The sequence below is a fragment of the Eupeodes corollae genome, chromosome 2, assembly GCF_945859685.1.
Source record: "Eupeodes corollae chromosome 2, idEupCoro1.1, whole genome shotgun sequence".
NCBI classification, from domain to species: domain Eukaryota; kingdom Metazoa; phylum Arthropoda; class Insecta; order Diptera; family Syrphidae; genus Eupeodes; species Eupeodes corollae.
Genome location: NC_079148.1, coordinates 124,030,938 through 124,042,919, shown reverse-complemented (window position 1 = coordinate 124,042,919; position 11,982 = coordinate 124,030,938). Strand labels below are relative to the sequence as shown.

The 11,982-nt window shown below is 34.2% G+C and overlaps 1 protein-coding gene across 2 annotated transcripts in view; it reads left to right on the top strand.

Annotated features, from left to right (window-relative positions):
• The first annotated feature begins 2,070 nt into the window (after positions 1–2,070).
• The window catches only part of LOC129946269 (homeobox protein prospero), a 92,496-nt gene continuing 82,584 nt past the window's right edge, over positions 2,071–11,982 (top strand). Inside the window, exons 1-2 of one of the 2 annotated variants that reach the window (XM_056056400.1) lie at positions 2,071–3,147; positions 9,812–11,254. In XM_056056400.1, coding sequence (XP_055912375.1) covers positions 10,234–11,254 — 1,021 coding nt within the window. In that variant the 5' untranslated portion in view covers positions 2,071–3,147; positions 9,812–10,233. Of the gene's footprint in view, positions 3,148–3,171; positions 3,293–9,811; positions 11,255–11,982 lie in introns of those variants that run through there. The other variant, XM_056056401.1, reaches the window with a different exon arrangement.

The following is an 11,982-nucleotide window of genomic DNA, read 5'->3' as shown; positions in this document are numbered from 1 at the left end:
CTCTTACTTAACGTAAGAACGCCCCTGTGTCAATTTGAATAAATAGTATTTTTCTGATATCAAAGTGATATCAAAATCGCGAGGAACTTAATTAATCAACCTTCGACCAATTTTACCTTCTTTTATTGATTATTTCCTAGGTTTCGATTTTACTCAAAATGTCAATCAATTTAGACAGCAATATTTAAAAAAAAAAATTGAATTAGTTTAAAGCCAATGTCTCAAAGTTTTAAAAAGTTCTTTGAGTCGAAAATCAATTTTTACTAACTTATATTAATTTATTTATTTTTTGTAAGAAAATTGTCAATTCGATTTCTTCAAAGTTTTTAAGAATGTTCAAAACAATATTTCTTATTAGATAAAATAAGTTGTAAGCTATAATTTTAAATTTGTGAAAAGATATTTGAGTCGAAATTGAGTAATGTTTTAATTGTTGTTTGCAAAAAAAACTGTGAACTCGATTTTTCTCAAAATTTTACGTAATGTTTAAAACGTTATTTTTCATTGCAAAAAATTGTTTTGGAGATAAAATCATTTTTTGTTCGTAAAATATTCGAGTTGACAAATATTTTTTTTTTCAGTTTACGTAATTGACATTTTTTTTTAAATAAAAAAGTTAAAAAAACATTACTAAAAGTTGATAAACATTAATTTTCGACTAAAATATCTTTTCAAAACTTGAGATTATGGGTTCCCCACTAATTTTATTTAAAACAAATGATTTTGTAAATATTCATTCAAATTTTGGGAAAAATCGAATTGACAGTTTTTTTTTTAAATCAAAACCTAAAAAAATAATAAGAGTTTGTATAAAATGATTTTCGACTCAAGCATCTTTTCAAAAATTAAAATATTACTTTCAAACCGTAACAAAAATAGTAGGAATCAAACTATTTCATTATATCAAAAATATTGTTTATAATTTTTAAATTTTTAAGAATAATTTAAATGACAACTTTTTTAACAAAACACGAGACCCATAAACTGTTAAGCAAGTTATTAGTGTAGGTTGTCGCAGACTTTTTTTTGTTTTAACATTCATTCAAGGAAAAAGTAATTAATGACAAATATTTTGAGGGTCAAAGGGTGTTTTTTTAATTTTGTATTTAAAAAAAAATGTAGGCAATATTTTTTTCTGAAATCAAAAGTTTTCGTTCCCGGACACCCTAATGCATATCTGCCATTATTAGAAGTCAATTAAATATGAAACTCTTTAAAGACTAAAAGCTACAAAACCAAACATTTTTCTTCTAAAGTATTATCGCTTAAGTTTCGAGTACTTCTAAGAAAATTAAAGAGATTTCGTTAACTTTTCTCTTAAAGAGAACAGAGCCTGAATTTCTTTTAACAAAATAATTGTTTTCCTTTTTAAAAGAAAAACAAATAAACACAATGAATTTCTCAAGAAAATTAAAAAAAAATTCTTCACCGCAAAAATTCCAGTTCATTCGACTCAGACTTAACGTTGATTCAGCAGCAATTAAAATCATCATCATCGTCGTTTGTATGTGCATAAATCTCTTTTCCTCGAATACAATTTTTAGGTATTAAAACGATTTCTATCACAAAATACACGAGAAGATTGGATCGTAAAATTAGAAGCAACAACTGTACCCCACTTGCCCACCAACCTATCTACCACCTGTGCAATATTCATATGCAACAGACTGTCATAAGCAGATTTCTTCCCCCCTTACTTCCCTCCTCATCCCCTAAGCCACTTCATACAACACCCATCGTTTCGCTGAAAAACAGGTGGAACGGGATATAGGATTCAGGGAGGTTTAAGCTACAGCTGGATGCCCTGTCCTATCTGCAAACTTTTCCCCTCAACAAAATAAAATGTGTGTGCATTTCAGTTCAACAAAATCAACAACAAAAACACCAAACAAATAAAAAACAACACACAAAATCACACAAATCACCACTATTCTGGTGAAAGCTATAAAGCTGTTCATATAAAAAAGGGCGACCTTACATATACCTCCTGCATCAGCTTTTGATGACAGCTTTGCTGGTGAATAGGGGGCTGAGGAAGTGAATGGAATTCTTGAAAAGGAAAACAACAACAATTCCGGAATTAAAACTTCGATTAGGTGAATAAAAACTTTAAAAACTATGAGAATGAGATTCTGCAGATATAGAAATGAGAAAAATAAGAAGGACAACAAGAAAAAGCAGAACACGACAAGTAGGTACCAAGGGATGCATTCAATTCACCCGCCGCACCATCGCAATATCGCACCATCCAACCCAATCCAACCAACCACCCACTGCTCGAAAACCACTAAAAGCAACTTTCCGCACACACCCATACACCGAACCAGCATGCACAAGTGTGCTGGGTCCTGTCATGCGCACCCCCAAATCAGGCTAACTGGTGGTTGTGATGACTCAATATTCGAGCAACAGCAACTATGAGCAACAAGACCATAATCAGCCAGCGAGCAACAGCACAACCAAAAGCAGCAAGCAGCAACCCTTAGCAAAACCGAAAACCCCAACAAAAACAACAGAACAGAAAAATAAAAAAGAACACAAAACTCAAAAATAAACTGTATAGTTTCTATTCATACCCGTACAGATGAGAAAAGCTGAAACCAAACACCGATACGCCGACACGAAAACGAAACGAAGCTCTAACAAGTGTGCGTGCATAGAGCCATCACATAACCAAGGGGTAACAACATAACATAACGGGCATCGCTAATATCAGTAGAAGGGAGTGGTACGTCAAAAACTGACGCACATCCAGGACAAAACTGCAGACGACATTTTTCCAATTTTTTTTATTTATATTTACACAAAAATCATTGCTGCAATAAAATAAAAATAATAATACTCGTACATATAGATAACTGTAAAATACAAATAAAAAATAAAACAATGTTAAACTTATATTCGATTATCCTGTGCAATTATTATCCTGTCACCTACAACAACAACAAAACCTACTGAACTCTATAGTTATAACTCTGCTTGTTTGTTTCCAAAAAAATACTACTTAACCGACCGGACGATGAAAAATTAACGGTGACGAAACGTCAAAAATAAAAAATAGAAATAAAGTAAAATTGCAAGAGACCGCGCGGAACAAATCTCGAGAGTTGTGAATAAATAAAAATATTCTATGTGTTAACTGCTGCAGTGAGTGTCCTTTTCTTTTTAATTTTTTCTTTGCCTACACAAATTTTCCATATAATATTATGGTGCCTCCATTTTGAAAAGTGTATTTTCTAACATAAAATCAGTGTTTTTGAGTATTTTCGAAACGTAAAATAGGTCAAAAACGGTTGGTTTTTCAAGATGATATCTGCATAGTGTGTGTTTTTAGTTTTGGTTTCTTCTAAGATTCAAAAGATATTTGCAAGTGTTATTCAACCGATATTTTTGCGAACGAATAAGAAAGCGAGAGAGTGAGTGTGAGAGGGAAAGAGAGGAGAGGGAGGTTTGGTTTTTGTTATAAAGGAAAAACGGATACGGATTACGTGAGTGAGGCACAGGCCGTGGAAAGTTCGAAAATTCTAAAACTCGAATATTCAGCGGTATCGGTAACGGTGGCATGGCGGTGGCAGCAAAGACCTTCGCACATTAGGAAAAGCCAAAACAATGAGGATATAGAATTTTGTGGACCGTTTTTTTTGTCGTTTCCTGAGTGTGTCATTATGATAGTGGTTGTGTTTTGATCTAAGGATATTTGGTCTCCTAAAACAACACACCGAAAAAAAGCTCTTGTCTTCATTTAGAAGAAAAAAATTAAAAAAAAAAAGTTAATGTAAGATTTTTCTAAGAGTTTTTCTCCCAAAAGGATACACAGGACTCATACACCCACATACAGACTTCACACCATACTAACTCACTCTCCAACACACCAATATACACACAAACACTCACAAAACTTCGAGAAGTTTAAAAAATAATGATGAGAGAAAACACTTGTTTGCTACAACACAAAAGCAACGTGAAAGTCCTTTATTTGTTTACACAACTGGTGTGCGTGTGTATGTGGGTGTGTATGGGTGTGTGTATAGTTCATCTGTGAAGGTATTAGTGAGTGTATTTCCTATGATAATAATGTCAGACACAAAAAGCATGGCTGCCGCGCCAATATTTTTTTCTATTTTGTTTTTTTTTTGTTCCTTTTGTGAGCGGAAAAAGTGGGAAAAATCGTTTTCTGGCCTTTTCCACTGTTGTTGCAAACTAATGGCTAATCCTGATGATGTCTTCAAGGATCATTTGTAAGAAAACGAAGAATACTTACTCTGTGTATTAAAATAAAGATAGTTTCGGAGATTCAAAGTTTATGATGCGGCAAGTTAAAGAGTTAGAGTTGAATTTGTATATCTACAAATATGTATATGTATAAAATCCTTAAGAAGAGGGTGAGTGGTTGTGGGTTGGTTTCGTGGGTTGTTTGTTACAACTTACTTACTGTATTTTTGGTCCTTCGAGCAAAACAAACAGAAATAAAAAGGACAGAAAAAAAATCAGTCTTGCGAAAAAACCACCTGAAGATTTTATGAATCGTTGACCCACCAACATGGTTCCTTAACTTGCTTATATACGACTACGTACCGTTATTTTGGCGATATAGTAGCTTTTTCATTTTTTTGTTGTCTCTGATTCACACACTAATACCAGTCAAGAATCTATTTTTAAGCGTTTTTTCATTATAATGTTTGTAGGTGAGTGTGGGAGAGAAGACACGGCAAAAGCAATTCATTCATTTATTCATGTTCTCTGTTCATGCTTACCGCGTGCAAAGGATGATGCGAGTATAATGTGATATGAACTTTTGTATTGAGTGAAGATACCTGATGATCCTTGTTCTAGATTATGGATGTTGTATGTCTCTTTTCTGTGAACTGTGAACCGTACATTTGTATGAAAATTAACCTATCTGCCTACAATTTCGAATCTTGATAGCTTCTTGAATCTTGAACGAGACGAAGACCATATACTCGAAGAACGTGATGTTCTAATGCTACACAAGGGTGTCATTCCTGAAGCTACAACAGAATGGCAGAAAAATTGCTCCTATACACAACAAGTAGTATTACATGCAAACATCTTAAACTATCTCAAGTGAAACAGTGAATTTGTGTAGCTTAGCTTGTTAAGGAATCCAAGTCAATAGAATAGAATAAAAACGTACATGCTCTGATGAACAAAAGCGCCTATTGAATAATATAGAAGACAGTGGGCATACGAATTTTTGGTCCAGATTTTCTATCTTAAAGCTCTAGTTTCTTGAAGGTTGAATTTAGTCGTTTTTTATGTCCTCAAGAATTACTAGTAGGTTCTTAAAAATAATTCAGAAGTCAAGGAATAAATTTAAAAAAAAAACACTCTCACTCCACCAAAAACAAAATTTATGACAAAAAATGATATAATTTTTATTAAAATAGCAATGTTAAGTATGTAAGACTTCTCTAAAACCAGACAAACAAATTTTAATTAAACAGGTTTTTGGTGCTTTTTTTTAAATCCAGTTTGAAGTTAGTGAATCTACTATTTTTTTCATAAAATTACGAGCTTTGATTCCGTTTTGAAATTACAGGATCTATGTTAATGTTATCTACTGTTATGTCAATACTTTGAGTATTTCAGATGTTTGTTGCGCAACAGGTAGTGACTTACAAATATTGAGGCAAAATTGTATATTACCTATTGTTAAAGGTTAAATAATTTGCTAGTTAGCATTTTGCTAATGGATTGCAACATTTTAAATTTTTCTTTTCGTTTTTCTAACTACTAAATTGCTAATTTCCTTTTATTAAAAAACGAGCATCCTTACTTACTTACATGCGTATCCAGCCGGCTCAGTCTCTAGCAAGGTGTTTCCAGTTTCGCACACCGAGTTGGTTGAGGTCTTCTTCCACCTGCGTGCGCCACCTGAATCCTGGTCTTCCTCTACTGCGCCGTCCCTCGGGATTGGATTCGAAGACCTTCCGGGCAGGAGCGTTGATGTCTATTTACTCTACATAACCCAGCCATTTAAGTCGTTGGACTTTAATTCTTTTAACCAGGTCAGTGTCACAGTACAGCTCGTACAGTTCGTCATTGTATCTTCTCCTCCACTCTCTATCTATGCAGAAGTAGTACCAGAGGTCTTAGGTTCGATCCCTGCCTATGCCACCTAAAGTTTTTTTCCCGGGTACTGCCTCTTGCGAGGAATTGAAAAATTCTCCAAGAGTAATTCTTGTCGTGAAAAGTGCTTTTTCAAATTTGTCGTTTGGATTCGGCTTAAAACTGTAGGTCCCTTCCATCCCTGACAACAGTACTCGCACACAGGAATTGTTGAGAGTTGTCAGTCACTAGGCCCTAGTTCTCAAACGGACTCTTGCGCCACCCAATTTATTTATTATTTATAACCAGGTCAGTCTCACTGTGCAGGTCGTACAGTTCGTCGTTGTATCTTCTCCTCAATCTTCTATCAATGCAGACGGGATCAAAAATCACTAAAACGCTCTCATCTTTCTTTAAAAATGTCCAGGCCTTAGCACCATAAAGCCGGAATTAAGAATGTCTTATATAGGAAGATTTTTTTAAAGCTATAGGAAAGTTTAAAAAAAAACACATACAATTAATAAAAAAGCATAAAATCTTTATTTGGATCGATACGGTCCATGTAATTTAATGTTTGAAGATTATATCATGCAAATGTTGACCTTGACTGCGCCTTCTCCGCTTAGTCCAATTTTGGCATACTCTTTCCAAAATTTCGCCCGGTATCTCACTAATAAATGCTTCAATGTTGTCTTCCAATAAGTCATTTGAATCGGGCTGAACTAAAATGTCATGCAAGCCAAGCTCTCACGGTAGCGCTCACCATTCACAATTACTTTACGATCCACATCATTTTTGAAGAAGTATGGTCCAATGATGCCACCAGCTCATAAACCGCACCAAACTGTGACTTATTCTGAATGCATTGGTAGCTCTTGCAATACTTCTGGTTTTTATTCACTAAAAATTTGACAATTCTGCTTATTTACATACCCATTGATCTAAAAATGTGCTTCGTCGCTCAACACAATTAAATGGAAGAAAGTCCTCTACTACCTCAAAGTTATAGATGTCTATGGTGACGTTTTGTCCAAGACGCCGTTGTTAAATGTCCTTTTTTGATGATAGGCATATATTTGGTCTTGATCTGAGTGACCACTAAACCCAACTTCTCCGCTCTCGAGGCAATGCTCAAAAACGCTTAACTGACTTCACGCTATGATCTTCCAATCCGTATATGGTAATTAGATGGACCTTTGGAAGATTGTTCCTCTAGTGTTGAGGGTTGAGATTTGCGCAATTTTTTAAAGAACGATGTTCAAGAAGTCGCATGATAGTGCATCGTCTTTTTTGATATCAAATGCATCGGTGAGATCTTTCACGACCTTGATAGAGTAGCGTGCATTCTTCATCGTCATTCTGTACAAAGGGATAAGTTTGACAGGGATGCCAAAACTAAACATTGCTCTGTAGAGCTCTTCTTTATAGATGCTGTCATACTCGGCCTTAAAATCGATAAAGAGATGGTGGGCTTCGAATTAAAGTTCCTTGGTTTTTTTTTCAAGATCTGCCGTATTGTGAATACTTGGTCAAGGGTGAACTCTCCCGGTCTGAATCGACACTGATAAAGAGATGTCAGGTTGTTGACAAACGGCTTCAGACGTTCACATAATGTTCAGAAGACTGATGCCTCTGTAGTTGTGCAAACTATGCTGAGATTCCACGCATCGGAACGAACATCCAAACATGTCTAAAAAGTGCCAGTTCGTGAAAATAAAAAATACGATTAAGCGGACCTATTAATTAAAATTCCTAAATGTTGTAAAAAGTACTATTAATATTAAAGAACAATTGAAAAAAGTACATATATACGCCCTAGTGTAAAGCACTGCTTTAAATTGACCACAATGTAATCTTTGCCGAAGTTACATTTTCCAGTGTACATATTTAACAAAAATTTTGTACATTTATTTCCTTAGTTTTTGTCAAACTTTAAAGCTAAAGAAATGGTATTTTCAACATATTATCTTACGTTATACTTTGGCTTATTAGAAGACTTTCCAAGTATTTGTATGATGACACTTGCTTCATATTGACAATTGTTTCAATCGATCCGTTGACTCAAAAACCCTCGTTTTAACGGCAATTTTTGAGTGTGTTTGTTCGGTTTTCGGTTGAAATACTTTAAGAAGCATGACGTTTTTAAGTTATTTATTAGTATCCTCTACAAAATCACAAATATATCAGTAACAATATAGCGACATAATTTCTGCTCCTTGCTTAAAACAAACTGTTGCGCAAATAAATACAATAATTTTGAACTTAAAACCTGTTGAAATTATGAAATTTTTAGGATTCACTCAATGATTTTGAGCATTTCTAAAAAATCATCACCACTATGACCAAAAAATGTGTTTATTGTTTGATTGTTCAATTAGAGTTATCAAAAATTTAGTTTAACACCAATCTTTCATGTTTTGTCAGTAACTATTGCAACTTTAATTGACAAACATTTTAAGCTGAATCTAGGGAAAAAACCATAGTATTCAACTTTACCACTTTATAATAAGTTTGAGTATAGTTTTAATCTTAAGCACTATATTATATGAGCTTAGCTGTATTCGAAATAATGTGAAAATATTGGAATTCATTTCATGAGTTATTTATTATAAGAACCAATACCTCCAATTCCGTACTTTAAATGGACTGATATCACTTTCTAATGGTTCCGGCTTCCCCAAACCATTTTTCAGTGACACGTTTCAAACACATGCAAACTTGAACCCGTTAACATTACCCAAATCAGTGTATTTATTATAAACAAGATTGTCAAATTGGATTTATGAACTAGAATTTGAATTAAATTTCAACAAACCAGTTTTACCCCACAAAACAAGCCTAAAATCATATCTTTTTAAAAGCGTACACGTTATAAAATGTTTGTTTCATTGTTTACCTTTCTTTTATATTCCCCACTCCCAAAACAATGTTAAATGTAATTCATTGTATTTTATATTATTTTCCAAAACAACAAAAAGCACTCTAATGTTCCTTCTAAACCCTTTAAAATTATGAACTGCCTCTCACAGTCAATAAACCATACCAAACCCGACAAGCTGTATTGTATATACGATAATAATAATTATACCAGAAGGACACAGAGAAGGACTCGTCACCATGGACAAATTTTAATTGAATTTTTAACGAATAGCAAACTAACATTTTAGTTGCGATTTATTTATGTGAATAATGCGAATTGAGTTTCTCTGTATATATGTATGTATGTATATTTTCCACCCCTGGATGATGGTTGAATCAAATACAACCACCCACACTACACATCCACCTATCACTCAACAACAACTTCAGGACTCTCAATAGCTTTTTATACTTGGTAGGTAGGAAAACGTATATAAAACCAAACCACCCTCGTCCTTTTTCAAAGTACAAATACAAACCAACGCACGTAATGGCTCTGCTGATGATGATTCTCTTCTCGAATTGCGTTAATTTTTAATGATGATACCTCAAACCAAATTAGGAAATTTAATTAAGTGCTGAAAAGCAATACGCGCTTTGCGTTCCGCTCGCTCTATTCCCGTGTCTCTGCGTCCGCGCCACATTGCCATGCCATTTATAATAATAATGCTTCTCTGTGGTGTTCATGATGCGACTGTAGAATAACGGTTGGCAAGGATACATGCAACAATCGTTGTATATATATATTTTTTTAAATTTGTATTTTAGTTTAAATGCAACAACTTGCTTATAGATTTTTTTCCATTTTCTCATATTTTTTCAGCCTGCATTAAAACAACTAAAAAACTAATTAAAATATGTAAAATGTATAAATATATATAAAAAATATAAACAATAACAAAAAAAAAAACAAACAAAATAAACTCAAAACAACGAAAGCAATATATACATAACTGTGAACATAAATAATTACAAAAACAAAAATATATAATTATTCCCAAGGATACAAAATTCAAAATTCAAAAAAAAATTTAGAAACTAAAAAAAAATTTTAAAATATTCTCCAAAAGCAATTTTCGACCTTAAGGACAAATTATTTAACAATCAAATTTTTAAATTAACAATTTATTTATAAAAAAAAAAATATGAAAATATTTTGTATCTAAAAAAACTTTCAAAAAATTTCCAAAAAAAAATTAAAATCTAAAAAAATAATTGATTATCTATTTCGAATTGAAAAAAAAAATGCCACTGGACTATGTTCAAGCCAAGAACGCAACATATATTTTTGGGGGCAGATCGAAAGCAACAGCAGGTGCAGTAGTAGCATCATCGGCATTGGCAGGTGGGGATTTCGAAGAGGCCGAGGTGTACTTAAGGGCGTTTGAGGATGAGGAAAACCATTACCAACAGCAGCACCAAAGTCGAAGCCATGAAGTCCTTAATCAGCAAGCAACAATTTTTATTGTAAAGAAACCGACCAGCAACGGAACTCACCACCACCACCATCACCAACACCACCATCAACAACACCAGCAGCAGCATCAGAGTCAGAGTCAGCAACAGCACCACCATCAACATTACCAGACAGCCCTTACACTCGATTGTGACCGTGTGGAGCTGCTAAAGTCACCCAATCATCAATTTTCGGCTTCCGTTGCAGCACAAAGCTCCTCCAGCATCTCGTATGGAAACAACAAAAAAAACAATGACAGGAAGCACAACAACAGCGAAGCCGAACGGCGAACTCCACAACATCAGCAGCACCACCAGCAGCAGGATAATACCCATTCTGCAGGACTACGTGGAGTAGAATCAATAGAAAACAACAAATTCAAAAGCACTAACCGGAGCAATTTCAATGGCAAGGATGTTGAAAGAGCATCAGGAGCAGCATCAGCATCAGCATCAGCATCAGTGGTAGATCCTGCTGCTGGCAACAACCGCATTAGAAGCCATTGTGGCAGCAGCGATACCGGCACTGAAACGGCCAGTGGAAATGGGATGCTATGTGGGCGACTAGAATGGACTGCAGCTCAATCACTGGTCGAATTGAATGGCAAGGATAATAAAAATATGGCAACAGTAGTAGTGGCAGCAACAACTGTTGCACCAACACCACCAATATCATCAACTGCTGCTTCTGTTGTTGGTGCTGGTGGTGGTGCTGCTGCTGCATCTATTTCTATTCAGCCTTTGCCGCCAACAATATCGAGGGACCAAAAACAACATCATCAACAGCAACAAAGGGAGCCTCCTGCTTTCGGTAAGTGTGGCAAGATATTTTAAACCTTGTTGTATCTTTGTTATTCCATTTTCGGGATGCTTTATCCTATATTGAGAGCTTTTGTCTGTTAGAGTTTTTATATTTTTCTATTTGTTTTTTTTTTTTTTTCTGTTGAGAGTTCCTCGTTCGTCGTCCTTTGAATTGGAAATTATCTTCTTTGAGGAGGATGCGGGGATGCATTAGATACACATATTACATGAATGTTTAGACATTGAAATCTACTGCATCTGTGTATGGCTTCTGGAAATTTTTTTGACCGAAAGTATAAACTTATTTCGAGTATTTTAAAAACAGTCTTTTTTTTTTTAGTTTATAGACGAATTATTTGGTATGGGACTTTTTATAGAGAAATTTAATTTTATATTGTAGTTTTTCAAAAATGATTGATTGTTAACATACTGCGATAAAAAGGTTTTTAGCTTTGGGTATCAAAAAAAAAAATATTAAAAATTGGGTAATACACGTTTCAACAACATATTCATATTTTCATAGTTCGATTCAAAACTATATTGTCAAACTCAGGATTTTTGATTACTCGTCGATCTTAGGAATTAGTAATTTTTCAACAATATTTCCTAGTATTTCGCATAAATACATTGGTCTTAAAGCTTTTTAATGTCTTTTTATACAGATGCATCCAAGACAAATGAGGGAGTTGGTAGTGGTGTGTACTCATAAAAGCTTAATCTAAGCATCTCATTCCGCCT